At 48.0% G+C, this 16,976-nt stretch overlaps 2 protein-coding genes across 7 annotated transcripts in view; one reads left to right on the top strand and one right to left on the bottom strand.

Moving 5' to 3' along the window:
- LOC310955632 (phosphatidylinositol 4-kinase beta-like) overlaps positions 1-4,679 on the top strand; it is a 20,011-nt gene extending 15,332 nt beyond the window's left edge. The window contains exon 14 of the mRNA XM_083925565.1: positions 1-4,679. This exon is cut by the window's left edge and continues 843 nt beyond it. The gene's annotated coding sequence lies outside the window, so the exon portion shown is untranslated.
- Positions 4,680-6,187: 1,508 nt separating this feature from the next.
- On the bottom strand, positions 6,188-14,843 carry anp32e (acidic (leucine-rich) nuclear phosphoprotein 32 family, member E). Of its 6 annotated transcripts, none has more exons than XR_014593451.1 (8): positions 14,671-14,843; positions 12,106-12,255; positions 11,278-11,400; positions 10,112-10,274; positions 9,892-10,019; positions 8,721-8,763; positions 7,357-8,631; positions 6,188-7,267 (listed from the first exon to the last, which is right to left on the bottom strand). XR_014593451.1 is itself a non-coding variant. In XM_083925576.1 (7 exons), the coding sequence occupies exons 1-7, from the start codon at positions 14,722-14,724 to the stop codon at positions 8,546-8,548; spliced, it is 747 nt and encodes a 248-aa protein (XP_083781702.1). In that variant the 5' UTR covers positions 14,725-14,843; the 3' UTR covers positions 6,188-8,545. The 6 variants fall into 6 exon arrangements, 3 of the variants coding, with proteins under 3 accessions (XP_083781702.1, XP_083781703.1, XP_083781704.1); XR_014593452.1 differs by having other exon boundaries at positions 6,188-7,356; positions 7,389-8,631; XR_014593453.1 differs by having other exon boundaries at positions 7,389-8,631.
- Between the last annotated feature and the right edge of the window lie 2,133 nt (positions 14,844-16,976).

Below are 16,976 nucleotides of genomic sequence, written 5' to 3'. Positions count from 1 at the left end.
ACAAATCTCTGAGAAACATTTCCACCTTAAAAACAGATCTCTGAGAAACATTTCCACCTTAAAAACAAATCTGTGAGAAACATTTCCACCTTAAAAACAAATCTCTGAGAAACATTTCCACCTTAAAAACCAAATCTGTGAGAAACATTTCCACCTTAAAAACAAATCTCTGAGAAACATTTCCACCTTAAAAACACAAATCTGTGAGAAACATTTCCACCTTAAAAACAAATCTGTGAGAAACATTTCCACCTTAAAAACAAATGTGAGAAACATTTCCACCTTAAAAACACAAATCTGTGAGAAACATTTCCACCTTAAAAACAAATCTATGAGAAACATTTCCACCTTAAAAACAAATCACTGAGAAACATTTCCACCTTAAAAACCAAATCTGAGAAACATTTCCACCTTAAAAACAAATCTCTGAGAAACATTTCCACCTTAAAAACACAAATCTGTGAGAAACATTTCCACCTTAAAAACAAATCACTGAGAAACATTTCCACCTTAAAAACACAAATCTGTGAGAAACATTTCCACCTTAAAAACAAATCTGTGAGAAACATTTCCACCTTAAAAACAAATCTCTGAGAAACATTTCCACCTTAAACACAAATCTGTGAGAAACATTTCCACCTTAAAAACAAATCTCTGAGAAACATTTCCACCTTAAAAACAAATCTGTGAGAAACATTTCCACCTTAAAAACACAAATCTCTGAGAAACATTTCCACCTTAAAAACAAATCTCTGAGAAACATTTCCACCTTAAAAACACAAATCTGTGAGAAACATTTCCACCTTAATTCTAATTATTTTAAAGGTTTTTAAAGTTAATTTAACAGAAAAACGTGAAAAACGACTCAGATTTGAATCGTTCGTTCTCACTTAAACTCGATTAAACAGAAAAAACGAATTCCTTTAATTTGAGTGAAGAAAAATTAAAGATTTAAGCAAAAATCTGTTTAATTTGACAGAAAAGTGCAGAAAATCTCTTTTTACTGAGATTAAAAGTTTACGTCGTAATTATTAAAGTTTACGTCGTAATTATTAAAGTTAAAAACTGTAAAAACATTTGACTGAAGTTCGACAGCAGCTTCAAATAAAGGTTTGTTTGTTTTTAACGAGAAAAACACGAAGAAGAAGAAGAAGAAGCACAACGTGAACGAACAGCTTTTATTTTGAAGTGTTGTCTTTTATTTTGAAGTGTTGAGACCAGTTTAACTTCCTGCAGAATTCCGTCTTCACGTGTTTTAGTTTTAGTTGTTTTCACCAGACATTTTCCACAAACGTCGACTTCGTACGTTTAAAACGTTTAAACCCCGAAATATTCACGAGAAACCGTTAAAGTCGCAAACGAGCTCGACAGTGACTCGGCTAAATTACGCGTTAGCCATTAGCTCGACAGTGACTCGGCTAAATTACTCGTTAGCCATTAGCTCGACAGTGACTCGGCTAAATTACTCGTTAGCCATTAGCTCGACAGTGACTCGGCTAAATTACTCCTTAGCCACTAGCTCGACAGTGACTCGGCTAAATTACTCGTTAGCCATTAGCTCAACAGTGACTCGGCTAAATTACTCGTTAGCCACTAGCTCGACAGTGACTCGGTTAAATTACTCGTTAGCCATTAGCTCGACAGTGACTCGGCTAAATTACTCGTTAGCCATTAGCTCGACAGTGACTCGGCTAAATTACTCGTTAGCCATTAGCTCGACAGTGACTCGGTTAAATTACTCGTTAGCCATTAGCTCGACAGTGACTCGGCTCAATTACTCGTTAGCCATTAGCTCGACAGTGACTCGGCTAAATTACTCGTTAGCCATTAGCTCGACAGTGACTCGGCTAAGTTACTCGTTAGCCATTAGCTCGACAGTGACAGTTTATTTTATGAAAGGTCTTCAGGAAGCAACTCTCCAACGACTTTTTGCGAGTTTTCGTAAATCTCGGGTTCCACTTCGTCACAAATATCCGATGGATCGACATAAAATGTGACTCAGACATTCATGACTTTTTCATCGAGCGCCACCATGAGGTCACGTTCATAGATAGATACTTTAGTCATGCTAAGTTTTAGCACGTCAACCTGCTAACCGGGAGCATGCATGCTAACGTTGGTATGCTAAATGCGTAGCTGTGTCTCTCCTCCGGCTGCATGAAGCTAAAGCGCTCGATCGTTCGTGAACTTTTGTCCAAACATCATTTTTATTTTTTTATTCCAGATCTGCTGATTAGCTCTTTTTTCTTACGACTTTAATCCCGATCTAACGCGTTGAACATCAGCGTGACCAATAGTTGCTAACAAGAGTGGAAACGTGCTAACGTTAGCATGCTATTATAACTGTGACCTTGTTTTTAACGCTGAGAATTAAAGGACCTGTAAATCGCTATTTTAATAAGATTTATCGTGTTTTGCCGCCTTCCTAAGAATGTACAGGTATTTTAAGCTTTTACGACTTTTTAAAACGTTTCACGAATGCGACGAGTGTCTGGTGAAAAACGGGCGAAGTCGCTAATCTGCACGTTTGTCGCTGAAGAACTTTATTTTTGGTGTTTCAGTTGAAAAAGGTCCGAGCTGGATTTCAAAGTGTCGCTAAACAACACGTTAAAAACGCAGTGAAGCGTTTCCCCGACACGCCCCCTTACTTGAAAGGTTTCCCGCCCTTTTTTGAGCCAAAATGGCGGCCGAGCGGGGAATCGATTCCTCTGCAGCAGATTTATGCAAGAAGCTCCTGGTCCACGTTCCTCTGACTGTGTTTCCTCTGTGTGTTAACGTTAACGCCGACGCTCGTCCCTGATTGGCCCCAGAGATACATTCCTGTGATTCCAGCCAATCAGGAGAGGCGGATCCGCCGATTGGCTGAACGAGAGTGAGACGTTTGTTTTACAGAAAGTTTGTTTTTCTTTGAGATCCGTTTCCTGGAAATGTGAAAGTGTTTCTGTAACGATCCACAAAAACTAACGTTTCCTCAGAACAAAATGGCGTCTTGTTCGTCACTTTAACAACAATAACGATGTTTGTTACTTTCCCCGGCTTCATTCCAGTGTTGCTGCTTTTGTGTCTCGCAGAAGTGCGAGGAAGCCGTGTTTGTGGAGTTTGAATCAGCGACGGTTTCTTTATCGTAAATACAAACGCGAGGACAGGAGAAGAAGCTAGTTAGCTAGCCACGTTTATGACGACAGTTGTATCAGGACCGGGCGATGATTCGATCGGATCATTTATCGCGGTTCATCGCGATAAACATCAGCTGTCTTTGATAAACATTTATTTACACGGGCGTCGTAATGTTTTCATTTTACGCTAAACACATAAAAATGATTTTTATGTGTCAAGTGTTTAATTTGGTTTAATTACATTTGAGCAAAAACCAACGGAAAGCCTCACGCTAATAATTAGCTTGTTAGCATGAACTAGCCTGTTTGAACATTTGTCCAAACATATAAACAGAAACTGAAAAACTAGCGAGTCATCGTCAAGCTAACAAACAAACAAACAAACAAAAAAACTTCTCGCTTCAAAATGTCTTTTGCTTTTTTAAATTATGGTTTTTTTTACTTAAAGTTCCTGTTTTATTTTATATAACTTAGCTAGCTTACAGGCTACCTGCTAGCTTACTAGCTACCTAACTGTTGTACACAGACGACTGTAAACAATAACATCAGTGTTAAATTAATTATGTAAACACAATATTCATGAAAACTGTTTTAATCAATATTTCCAGACTGCTGACGCTTGTTAGCCACTAGCTTAACAGTGACTCGGCTAAATTACCTGTTAGCCATTAGCTTCTTTTTTTGTATTCATGAGTTTATTTCAGACAAACAAAAAAACAAACATACAAAAGTATAAAGAATTAAATAAGTTCACAAATAAGACAAAGAAAAATCTTTAAAATTAAGTCAAAAGTGCCTGAAAAGCAGAAGATTAATTTACTGTTAGCCGTTAGCTTGACAGTGACTCAGCTAGAATCATGGCTAGCATGTTACATTTTTAACATATTCAAGTATAATTATCGTTTTAATCTGTGTTTGTTGTATCAGGTAGAAGCGCTAATGCTCGATGCTAACAGACGTAAGTGTGGAGTACAAGGGCAGCGTTAAGCTAGGTAGCAAGTTAGTGACTAACCTGAACACTAACGAGCTAGCTAGCCGAGTGAAAATGGAAGTTGTACAATTGTTAAAAAAACGAAAACTATTGTAATTTAAATTGAGGTCGTTTTGATTTCAGTTTTATTTCCTTTTGACGAGAGAAACGACCAGTTAGCGACCAACACAAGCTGTTAGCGGTTAGCATCTTGCTGAAATTTAGCATTTTACAAACCACATAATTGTAAAAATATTCCGAACTCTTCTCACTGGAATGAAGCCGATAAAGTGTTTCTATACAGTTGTTTTTGTGTTTGACCACTAATGAAGAAGAAGCACCGCGATGCTAACCGTTAGCCTGCTACTTTATAAAGTTTACCACATAAGCAACTGAAATAGCAAATGTGTGAATATGTACGTTTGTAAACAAGCGACGACACGAAACAAACTCTGCTTTTGTTTTTAACGTTCGTCGCGTCGGGACGAGTTCGACTCAAACACAAGAATCTGATCCTGGATCAGGTCTCAGGGGCAGCAGCTCCAGCCTCTGGTCCTGGATCAGGTCTCAGGGGCAGCAGCTCCAGCCTCTGATCCTGGATCAGGTCTCAGGGGCAGCAGCTCCAGCCTCTGATCCTGGATCAGGTCTCAGGGGCAGCAGCTCCAGCCTCTGATCCTGGATCAGGTCTCAGGGGCAGCAGCTCCAGCCTCTGATCCTGGATCAGGTCTCAGGGGCAGCAGCTCCAGCCTCTGATCCTGGATCAGGTCTCAGGGGCAGCAGCTCCAGCCTCTGGTCCTGGATCAGGTCTCAGGGGCAGCAGCTCCAGCCTCTGGTCCTGGATCAGGTCTCAGGGGCAGCAGCTCCAGCCTCTGATCCTGGATCAGGTCTCAGGGGCAGCAGCTCCAGCCTCTGATCCTGGATCAGGTCTCAGCAGCTCCAGCCTCTGATCCTGGATCAGGTCTCAGGTCTCAGCAGCTCCAGCCTCTGGTCCTGGATCAGGTCTCAGGGGCAGCAGCTCCAGCCTCTGATCCTGGATCAGGTCTCAGGGGCAGCAGCTCCAGCCTCTGATCCTGGATCAGGTCTCAGGGGCAGCAGCTCCAGCCTCTGATCCTGGATCAGCTCTCAGGGGCAGCAGCTCCAGCCTCTGGTCCTGGATCAGGTCTCAGGGGCAGCAGCTCCAGCCTCTGGTCCTGGATCAGGTCTCAGGAGCTCCGGCCTCTGAAACTTGTTTGTTGAAACTCGTTCCTGCGACTGTTAAAAAAGTTCCTTTCTTTGTCTTTTTCGTTCGTTTTAATGTGAAAAACTGTTAAAAAGCTTTGATCCTGACGACGTCTTTGTTTTTATTCAACCTTCAACACGAAGTCACTGAAGACGACGACGACGCTGCTGCTGCGTCTTTAACTGTTAAAGGGTTTTATTTACATCAGGGAACAACTCAGTTAATGCTAAAGATGCTAAAGATGCTAACGAGGCTAAAGATGCTAACGAGGATATTTTTCACTGTTTGAAGAATTTCTGAGGTTTTAATAAAAAAAGCTTCGTCTCAAAACAAAGATGACGAGTAATTTCATTTAATTTGAGATTAAATTTTAAAAAACAAACAAAACTTTTGATTAAAAATAAATAAATAAAGAATAAATTTCTGTTTAAATGCAAAAAAATCTTCAGACGAGTCAAAGTTCAACGTTTCCTCGTTAATTTAATGATTTTAATTCAGAATTATTCAAATTAAATCTCGACGTCATTTCACAAAGTTATGAAATAAAGAATTTACTCAGAATTAAAGATGAATCAGTTTAATTTACAGATATTTTCTGATTTATTCTCAATTAAAAAATATTTCATTTTTTAAAATTTCAACACAAAAGAAAAAGAAATTCAGAGAAATTTATAATTTATTTATTTTCATGATTAAAAATCTGTAATTATGAGATTTTTGATTTAATACGTTTAAAAAAAAGCTTATTTCAGTTTTTATAGTTTGGTAAAACTCACCTGTTCCACGCGGTCTCGTCGTCTCCGTGGCGACGGCGTCTCTGTGGCGTCGTCTCCGTGGCGACGGCTGATGAAGTCGTTATGGTTCGACAGAAACGTCAGAATCTTTTTTCTTTTACACTTTTTTTTTATTCCAAACCTTTTTAACACGTTTTTGTTACAGCACAAAAAAAAACCACAGATCCGCGCCGACGGGACGGAGGAGAGTCGGGGTCAGAGGTCGACGCTCGCTCGCCGCCGGAAAAACCAAAACACCGGGAAACGGATTCAACGTCGTTCTAAAAGAGAAACGCGCCTGAAGCCGAATCTGTTTCAGTCTATTTACAATAAAAACCGACGCCTTTAAGACGACGCACCGCTTCCACCCGACCGGCCGCCACCGCGTCTCCGTCTTTGTGATGCGTTTTCTCTGAGGGCGGAGCCTGACGCGTGGCAAGGGGGCGGGGCCTGATACGTTCACGCCGTCAGAAGTACAGAAAGAAATGTTTCGCTTCTGTGTCACGACGTCCACGTGGCGACGGTTCCCACAGCAACCGCTTCTGCTCAAACGAGCTCCGGTCCCGACGCCAACGGCGACGAAACAGCGGATCCAGTTTCAGCGCCGTAGATTCCCGGTTGTCCCGGCGCTCACAGCTTTTACCTAAGGAAGCTAACGGCTAACTTTCACTTCCTTCCCCTTCAAAGATCGTTAAAACGTAATAAACGCGTAAAAGTATCGACGCGTCGTTGAACCCAAGTCGACGGATCGTGACTTTGATCTTGAATGTTCTTTAACGTAAACGTGTGGAAGCGGTGCGTCGTTCTTCACGAGCGTCCGACGCGAGAAAAGCTAAAACTTTACAGCAGTTTAGTTAAAAAAGTCAAAGTTCGGACGAACGAGGACCCGAGCGTCCGGACGACGACGTGCGTCGCTCGTCTGCGGTCGGGTCCTCGTTCGTTCAGAGAGGAGTAGAAAGTTTGCGTGGCTGCAGAATCCCACGCAGAGCGGCGACACCTGAATCAGACGCGGCAGGCGTGTCCCTGTTCAGGCCCCGCCTCCGTCCGTTTCCCAGAACCCACTGCAACGCTGCGTTCAGGTGCCAGACGTTTCCGACCGGAGGAGCACCTGAACGCACCGCAGGGTTCGGTCTTTGTGATGCGTTTCCTCTGAGGGGGCGGAGCCTGAAGCCTGACGAGGGGGCGGGGCCTGACGCGAGGCGACTGACATGTGACGAGGGGGCGGGGCCTGACGCGTGACGGGGGGGAGGGGCCTGGCGCGCGACGAGGGGGCGGGGCCTGACACGTGACGAGGGGGCGGGGCCTGACACGTAAAACTAAAACAAACACCAACAAAAAAACAATCAAAACAAAAACACAAACATCAGAACTAATTTTTCCTCCCGCCCCCGAATCTTTGCGTAAACACGCTACGACAAATCAAACACACACTGGGGACATCATCTGCTAACGGACCTGAGCTACGGCGGCTCCGCGCGCTAAAGGGGCGGAGCCGCGTGGTCGCTATTCAGTTCAGACTAAAGGGTTAAAGCGTGGAACCCGGTCACACACACCGAGGTCCTGAGTCCAGAATCACGTCGGGCTGCAGGAAGAACCGGCTCTGGTCCTGAACGGGTTTAAGGATGGAGATCGGGTCCGTCCGGTTGAAGCTCAGGCAGACGCCACTTCCTGTTTGTGCAGAATCGTCTCCGCGCTCCTGATCGAACTCCTGAACTCCGCGTCGATGAGTCCGCGGTGGATCGGGACTTTGGTGGATTCGAGGTCTTCGTGATCTCAGACTCGGATCAAACATCCGGTTCCTTCTCTTCTGAACTCGTCGCTCCGTCTTCTGGCGTCGCCTTCGCTCTGAACCGTCTCCGCGGGCGACCGACGTATCCGCCTGAACCTAACCTCCGTTTAGCTCGACGCTGATGGACCCTTGGCGTGGTGTTTAGGGCCTGAGCCGACGACGGTGCGGTCGTCTGATTCCACTTTCCTGCCACGGAGACGCGGCGCCGAAATCCAGAGTTTAGTTTAGTTTTCGGGAGATTCGCTGCCGGACTTCAGTCAGACCAGGACCAGAGACCAGGACCAGAGACCAGAGACCAGGACCAGAGACCAGGACCAGAGACCAGGACCAGAGACCAGGAGTTCAGGACCGGAGTTGAGGACGTGGAGGGGGGGGCAGAGGGGGGGCAGCAGATCCTGGACCGGGCCTTAAAGGGAGACGTGGACTCTTGAGGTGAAGTTCTGATAAAATCTTCTTTTAAATATTCTCTAAAAATAAAAACGTGAGATTCTTTTAAACTGAAACTCTCAGATCTCAGTTCTGTTGTTGTTGTTTGTGTTGTTGTTGTTTGTGTTGTTGTTGTTTGTGTTGTTGTTGTTTGTGTTGTTGTTGTTTGTGTTGTTGTTGTTGTCGTCGTCGGGCGTCGGCGGCTCCAGAGGGCGGAGACACACACCGGGCGACGCACAGACGAGCGGAGGACTAGTCGTCGTCTTCGTCGTCGTCATCCTCGCCTTCGTCGTCCACGTCTCGCTTCCTCTTCTCCCCTTGAACGCCCGCCTGCTCCTCTGCAGAGAGAGAGAGAACCGACCAATCAGAGCAGAGCCACGGCCTCCGACCAATCAGAGCAGAGCCTGGACTCTGACGCTGCACTCACCTTCCTCCTCCTCCTCCGCGAACTCGTCATCGTCGTCGTCATCCTGACAGGAATCAGACAACAGAGCATGAGTTTCAAAATAAAAGATGGAAGCAGCTCATTTCTGATTGGACGACACCAACGACGTTCTACATCTACGTCACGTGACCAGGCTGAGCGCCGTCAGGCCGCCGCCCACAGGCCGCCGCCGTCAGGCCGCCGCCCACGGGCGTCACCGGAAAAAAGGTCAATTTAAGTTTTTCTGCTACTTTTTATTTTGAAATTTAAAAAAAACGATAAAAAAGATAAAATACAATAAATAATGTAAAAACAATACAATTTGTTCCAGTTTTTACTTTTAAATGTGTATTTTTTAATTAATAAAATGCTGATTAAGAAACTTTAAAACTGAATTTGAAAATAAAAAATAAATTTACGTTTTGGCTTAAAAAAAAATCTTGGAAAGATAAAAAAATGTTTTTAAAAACTTTTACTAAAATAAAGAAAATTAATGTTTTTATTCAGAAAAATAAAAACGAACAGCTGTGCACAGAGGCGGCCATTTTGGTGCTGAACCTGGTCCAGAACAGTCACTGAAGTCACGCGTGAAGTCACTGAAGTCACGCGTGAGGTCGATCCGTCGCCCGGCTCAGTTCAGATCCACGTTCACGTTTAAACGTGTGTTTGTTTCATCGTCTTCACGCCAACGCATGAAACACAGGAAGTTACGCTCAAACATCCTGAAGGCGCCGCAGTCGACGCCGTTGTGTCTCCAAAGGAACTCTGGGAGATGAAGTCCCACGGGCGACTGCCGTTACATCTGAGCGCCGCCGCCGCCGCCGTCAGACACGCCGACTTTACAACAAATTGTTGAAATTTCGTAACGGTTATTTGTTACGGTTATTTTTAACGGTTATTCGTTACGGTTAGCACACATTGGTGGCGCCCCGAGAGAACATCGATGGCGCCCGGAGAGCACAGCGGTGGCGCCCGTCTCTGCGGTTCGAGTCCGACATCGATCAGAAAACATTTGGAACCTTTACGGTGAAGAACGCTTCCGTCGTCGGCGTCTCGTTTAATTTAACCGGACGCTCGATAACAGGAAGTGGACTGTGATTGGCTGCACAGGTGCATTGTGGGCGCTCTGAGCCGGCGGCGGATGGACCTGCGGGCCGCAGCCTCAGTTGCCCACCTGGTCGGCCCGGTTCACCTGAAAGCTCAGCCCCACCTCTCCTCCCTCTGAGCCGTCCTCGTCCTCGTCCTCGTCGTCCTCCTCGTCGTAGTCGCCCGTCGGCCCCGCCGCGTCCTCGCCGTCCTCGTCTGCGAACACAGAGACGGCGTTCAGACGGAGGAGCGCCCCGCCCTACTCTAAACACACACACACACACATACACGTGCGCCCGGCGTCCCACCTTCGTCGTCGGCCTCGGAGTCGGGCGCCTCGTTGTCGTCCTGGTCGAAGCCGTCCAGGAAGGCGACCTGCGGCAGCAGCTCGAACACGCTCTCCCTGTAATCCTCCAGAGACGTGATCTCACAGTTGAACAGGTCCAGACTCTGCAGGCTCTTCAGGTTCTGCTGCAGACGGGAACAGCGTGTTAGCACGTTAGCGCGTTAGCATGGCAGCGTGTTAGCACATTAGCGTGTTAGCACGGCAGCGTGTTAGCATGGCAGCGTGTTAGCACGGCAGCGTGTTAGCATGGCAGGATGTTAGCATGACACAAGTTAGTGTGTGTGCCTCTCTGTGTCTGTGTGTGTGTGTGTGCACGTCTCCGTGTGTGTCTGTTTGTGTCTCTGTGAGTGTGTGTCTGTCTCTCTCTGTGTGTGTCTGTCTCTCTCTGTGTGTGTGTGTGTGTGTGTGTCCGTGTCTCCGTGTGTGTGCGTGTGTCTGTGTGTGTGTGTGTGTCTCTGTGCGTGTGTGTGTGCGTGTGTCTCTGTGCGTGTGTGTGTGTCTGTGTGTGTGTCTCTGTGTGTGTGTCTCTGTGTGTGTGTTTGTCTCTGTGCGTGTGTGTGTGTCTGTGTGTGTGTCTCTGTGTGTGTCTCTGTGTGTGTGTCTCCGTGTGTGTGTGTTTGTCTCTCTGTGTGTATATGTGTGTGTGTGTGTCTCCGTGTGTGTGTGTGTGTCTCTGTGTGTGTCTGTGTGTGTGTCTGTGTGTGTGTGTGTGTGTGTGTCTCCGTGTGTGTCTGTGTGTGTGTGTGTGTGTGTGTGTGTGTCTCTGTGTGTGTGTGTGTGTGTGTGTGTCCGTGTCTCTGTGTGTGTGTGTGTGTGTGTGTGTGTGTGTGTCTGTGTGTGTGTGTGTGTGTCCGTGTCTCTGTGTGTGTGTGTGTGTGTGTCTGTGTGTGTGTGTGTGTGTCCGTGTCTCTGTGTGTGTGTGTGTGTGTGTGTGTGTGTGTGTCCGTGTCTCTGTGTGTGTGTGTGTGTGTGTGTGTGTGTGTGTGTGTGTGTGTGTGTGTGTGTGTGTGTGTGTGTGTGTGTGTGTGTGTGTGTGTGTGTGTGTGTGTGTGTGTGTGTGTGTGTGTGTGTGTGTGTGTGTGTGTGTGTGTGTGTGTGTGTGTGTGTGTGTGTGTGTGTGTGTCTCACCAGAGCCTCCACGTTGCTCAGCTCTTTGATCTTGTTCCCGCTCAGGTTCAGGTAAATCAGGTTTGGACATTTCTCCGACAGCGTCTCCAGAGAACCAGAGAGGTTGTTGTCGCTGAGCTCCAGCTACACACACACACACACGCACACACACACGCACACACACACACATACAGAGAGAGACACACACACACACACACACACACACACACACACACACACACACACACACACACACACACACACACACACACACACGCACACACACGCACACACACACACACACAGAGACACACACACACACACACGGCTCATGTAATGCTGCAGCTCCCAGGCGTCCTCCCCACGGGGTGACTGTCACTCAAGGGGCCACGCCCCTAATTATTCATAAGCTTTAACCCCTCCCCCTCAGTGTTGCCATGGAGACCTGATGTAAACACACAGACTAGAATGTTCTTTAGTCCTTAAACAGGTTTAATGATGCTGTGTAATGAAACCTGCCCCTCTAGTGGACACTCAGAGCACTGATGCTGACGCAGCTTCCTGATTGGATCAGACAGGACGCTGGGGGCGGGGCTTGGTAGGAATCTGAATATCAAAGTCCTAGTGTGTGTGTGTGTGTGTGTGTGTGTGTGTCCCTGTGTGTGTGTGTGTGTGTCTCTGTGCCTGTGTGTTTGTGTGTGTCTCTGCGCCTGTGTGTGTGTGTGTGTGTCCGTGTGTGTGTCTGTCCCTGTGTGTGTGTCTGTCCCTGTGTGTGTGTGTCTCTTTGCCTGTGTGTGTCTCTGCGCCTGTGTGTGTGTGGGTGTGTGTCCCTGTGTGTGTGTGTGTTACCTTGCGTAGTTTGGGCAGTGAGGGCAGTTTAGCTAGCGAGCTCAGACCCACGTTGACCAAACTGAGGAACTCGAGCTCCACGAACGCGTCCGTCAGTCCTTCAACCTCCCCGTCTGCAGAGCGACTGTTGTCCACCACCAGCTCTGCGATCTGACAGACAGACAGGTGACAGGTGAGGGGCAGACAGGTGACAGGTGAGAGACAGACAGGTGAGAGGTGAGGGGCAGACAGGTGACAGGTGAGGGGCAGACAGGTGAGAGGTGAGAGGCAGACAGGTGAGAGGTGAGGGGCAGACAGGTGACAGGTGAGAGACAGACAGACAGGTGAGAGGTGAGGGGCAGACAGGTGACAGGTGAGAGACAGACAGGTGACAGGTGAGGGGCAGACAGGTGACAGGTGAGGGGCAGACAGGTGACAGGTGAGAGGCAGACAGGTGAGAGACAGACAGGTGACAGGTGAGAGGCAGACAGGTGAGGGGCAGACAGGTGACAGGTGAGAGGCAGACAGGTGACAGGTGAGAGGCAGACAGGTGAGAGGCAGACAGGTGACAGGTGAGAGGCAGACAGGTGAGAGACAGACAGGTGAGAGGCAGACAGGTGAGAGGTGAGAGGCAGACAGGTGAGGGGCAGACAGGTGACAGGTGAGAGGCAGACAGGTGAGGGGCAGACAGGTGACAGGTGAGGGGCAGACAGGTGACAGGTGAGAGACAGACAGGTGAGAGGCAGACAGGTGAGAGGTGAGAGGCAGACAGGTGAGGGGCAGACAGGTGACAGGTGAGAGGCAGACAGGTGAGGGGCAGACAGGTGACAGGTGAGGGGCAGACAGGTGACAGGTGAGGGGCAGACAGGTGACAGGTGAGAGGCAGACAGGTGACAGGTGAGAGACAGACAGGTGACAGGTGAGAGACAGACAGGTGAGAGACAGGCGGGTGACAGGTGGTTGTTTTTCATCAGCGTGGAGTTGAACACGAACACACACACGCACGCGCACACACACACAGTGGTATGTGTCAGGGGATGGGGGGTTAACCTACTGTAATCTACATGCAGTGTGTGTGTGTGGGGGGGGGGGTAGGGTTAACCTACTATAATCTACATGTGTGTGTGTGTGTGTGTGTGTGGGGGGGTGTCTTCTGAGCCACACACACACCATCTGTCGCCTCCCCCCATTCATAAAACATGACACCAGCACTTTGAGTTTGTAATTGGGAGTTTGAATTAATACTGAAGTGTGTGTCTGTGTGTGTGTGCGTGTGTGTGTCTGTGTGTGTTTGTGTGTGTGTGTCTGTGTGTGTGTGTGTGCGTGTCTCTCTCTCTCTGTATGTGTGTGTGTTTCTGTGTGTGTGTGTGTGTGTGTGTTTGTCCCTGTGTGTGTGTGTTTCTGTGTGTGTGTGTGTGTGTGTGTGTGTCTGTGTGTGTGTGTCCCTGTGTGTGTGTGTGCGTGTCTGTGTGTGTGTGTGTGTGTGTGTGTTTCTGTGTGTGTGTGTGTGTGTGTCTCTGTGAGTGTGTGTGTGTGTGTGAGTGTGTCCCTGTGTGTGTGTGTGCGTGTCTGTGTGTGTGTGTGTGTGTGTGTGTGTGTGTGTGTGTGTGTGTGTGTGTAATCTGCTTCACTGGAGTAACGCCATTTTGAATCGTCCTCCAACGGTCGCAGCGTCATCAGTGACGTTCATTCGGCTTCTTCTCATCAAACTCACGCGCTGTTTTTTAAAAATACATAAATATTTAAAATAAAGCGTCGGTCGCGACTCGAAACACCGTGAAACGCCGTTAATCCGCTCCGGTAACGTTAAGTCGGTAACGCGTTACTCACGTCGAGCACGCGCTCCTTTAAAATGTCTCTGTGACCCTCAGTGCGCGCGCCCGCTCCTCCACCGGAGCACGAAAAACGTCGAAAAACACCGAAAAAAGACGTTAAATTCACGTTTAAACCGAATTTACCGGAGAGAAGTTCGACATAACGACGGCAGACGCGCCGTTTCCGTCGAAGTTTAAGCCGTTGGGCGACTTAAAATGTCCGCTCTTCACGGGAGCGACGGAGCCGATGTCGTTGTTTTTTCCGCCGCTGAAGCTCCGAAACCCGCCCGTTAAAGTCCGAACCGACCGCCGCTCTAACGGCTTATTCACCCGGTATTGTTGCGTTGTTCTCCCGGTGAACTCCTCCCGACGGGCCGGTTATAAAAAAGTTACACTTGTTGGTCCGCGGGGGTGTTTTTAACGGTTTAACGGGGGGACTTTAACGAGAGGAACCGTACACTGAGCTGCAGCGGGTGGATGGTGTGAGTTGCGCCCGCGGAGCCTCGCTGAGAGCCGGGCTCTCACCGGAGAGGCGGCGGGGGGCGGAGGAGAGGCTTCCACATCCATCTGGGGGTCTCAGCCGGTAGTTTGTGAAACTATACCCGGGCCGGTAAGAGGTCTAAGGGGCCGAAACATCCTCAAGATGACCCCGTCCGTCGGCGGTGGTGTTAAGTGGACCCGTGTGATGGAGCGGCAGCGGGCGGGCATCCCCACCTCCTCCCGGGCTATTTCAGGCAACAATTAACGTGTTATTAACATAAAAGCCGCTCACCTCCGCCGGGCTCCGGTTCCGCAGCTCCAGGGTGATCCTCTTCTTCATGTCCATGTTGAGTTCTTCCGTGTGCGGTGATTAAAAGCGGGCGGTGAGGTTGACAGCGTCCCGGGGATCAGAGCGGATCAGAGCGGTCGCGGCTCTCCTCTGACGGCCTCAGTCTGCCCACTGATCCTCCATGATACCGAGCGCCCTGCCCCCCGCGCTTCCTCCCGAAGCCCCGCCCACCCGCCGCTCAGGGGTTGGCCGCGCGTCATTCCACCGCCTCTGATTGGACGCTGCGCACGTCACTCAAAGCTGATCGGCCGTAATCCACGAGCTGGGCGGGAATATCCCCAAAGCCCGTGAGGCGTTCAGGGGCTGCGGTTAATATTATTAAAAATAAAGATATTTAAGTGTTAAAATGATGAAATCTATAAACTTTAACAACAAAAACAACATTATTTAACATGTTAACAGCAGCAGGGACTCAAATATGTCGGGTCCGCTCTGGAGAGAGGCCGGAAACACCCGGAAAAGGCCGAAAAGACACGAAATACATAAATATTTAAATATCACGAATCAACAAATGTGAAAAACTAAACTTTACAAAACAACCTTATAAGTTATATTTATTTATTTAAATGTTTAACAACTGACTGATATTCAGATAACATGTTTATTTAGATATTTATTTGATTAACATGTATTTTTATTTAAGTGTTAATATTTGACTGATACTGAAGTTATTTATATTTTAAATCATAAATAAGTCACAGACTGATTTGGCACCGTAAAGTTATGTAATTTTTAGTTATTCATATTTAATATTTAATAATATTCATGTGATCTTCGGTGACCCGAGTTTTCAAATCAAAAATGTAAAAGTATTTCATGTTTTCCACTGAAGGTGAGTTTGAGCCTCATTTGCATATTTAACCATATGAAATTAAAGTGATGACGTGAGTGACGTCACGGTGAAACCCGAGTGAGCGACAGCTCATGAATAAATGAATGGTGCCTGAACGCCTCATGTTGAGTTCAGGTGTCAAAAAGAAAACAGGGACGTTCAAAAAAACAAGTGTTTATATTTCAGATTACATCATTTTCATCATCATCATCACCTTCATCATCATCACCATCATCATCATCATCACCTTCATCATCATCACCATCATCATCATCATCACCATCATCATCACCATCATCACCATCATCATGGTGAAGCGTTCAGGTACAGTTAAAAAAATACGACTATTTATGTACATAGAAAAAATGTTTTGCTGAGCTTATAAAAATAACTATGGAGCAGCCGGGGCAGCTGGGTAATGAGCAGCCGGGGCAGCTGGGTAATGAGCAGCCGACTGAACCGGGACGGGAAACACGACGAACGACAGCAAGCGTTGAGGCACCGCTGCACGACGACGCACCGCTGCACGACGCCGCACCGCTGCACGACGCCGACGTACCGCTGCACGACGACGACGTACCTCTGCACGACGACGACGTACCTCTGCACGACGACGACGTACCGCTGCACGACGACGTACCGCTGCACGACGACGACGCACCGCTGCACGACGACGCACCGCTGCACGACGACGTACCGCTGCACGACGACGACGTACCGCTGCACGACGACGACGCACCGCTTCACGACGACGACGTACCGCTGCACGACGACGACGTACCGCTGCACGACGACGACGTACCGCTGCACGACGACGACGCACCGCTGCACGACGACGACGCACCGCTGCACGACGACGTACCGCTGCACGACGACGACGTACCGCTGCACGACGACGTACCGCTGCACGACGACGACGCACCGCTGCACGACGACGACGCACCGCTGCACGACGACGTACCGCTGCACGACGACGACGTACCGCTGCACGACGACGCACCGCTGCACGACGACGTACCGCTGCACGACGACGACGTACCGCTGCACGACGACGACGTACCGCTGCACGACGACGACGTACCGCTGCACGACGACGACGCACCGCTGCACACCGAACCGCCGCACGCGTAAAGGAAGGAAGCGGCGTCTAACAGGAGTGAAATGTGGACGACAGGAATGTTGCTGTTGAATAAAATCAGATTTAAAGGAACTCGAGAACGTCGTCGGAACAAAACCACAGAGAAAAAAGGACAAATTCAGATTTTTCATGAATTAGAAATTTAGACATTTTTCATCATTTCTGAAGAAACAAAATCCTGAAACATTAAAGTTTCACGTCTGACTTTAGTCACGTCCACGATGGAAAAGGTTTGAAATTATAACCAGAGTTTAATTTTCCGTGATCGTCGACGTCCGG

The sequence above is a fragment of the Echiichthys vipera genome (genome assembly GCF_963691815.1).
Source record: "Echiichthys vipera genome assembly, chromosome: 13".
Classification (NCBI taxonomy): Eukaryota; Metazoa; Chordata; class Actinopteri; order Perciformes; family Trachinidae; genus Echiichthys; species Echiichthys vipera.
Note: the sequence above shows the minus strand (reverse complement) of the source record. Positions and strands in the feature narration are given on the sequence as shown.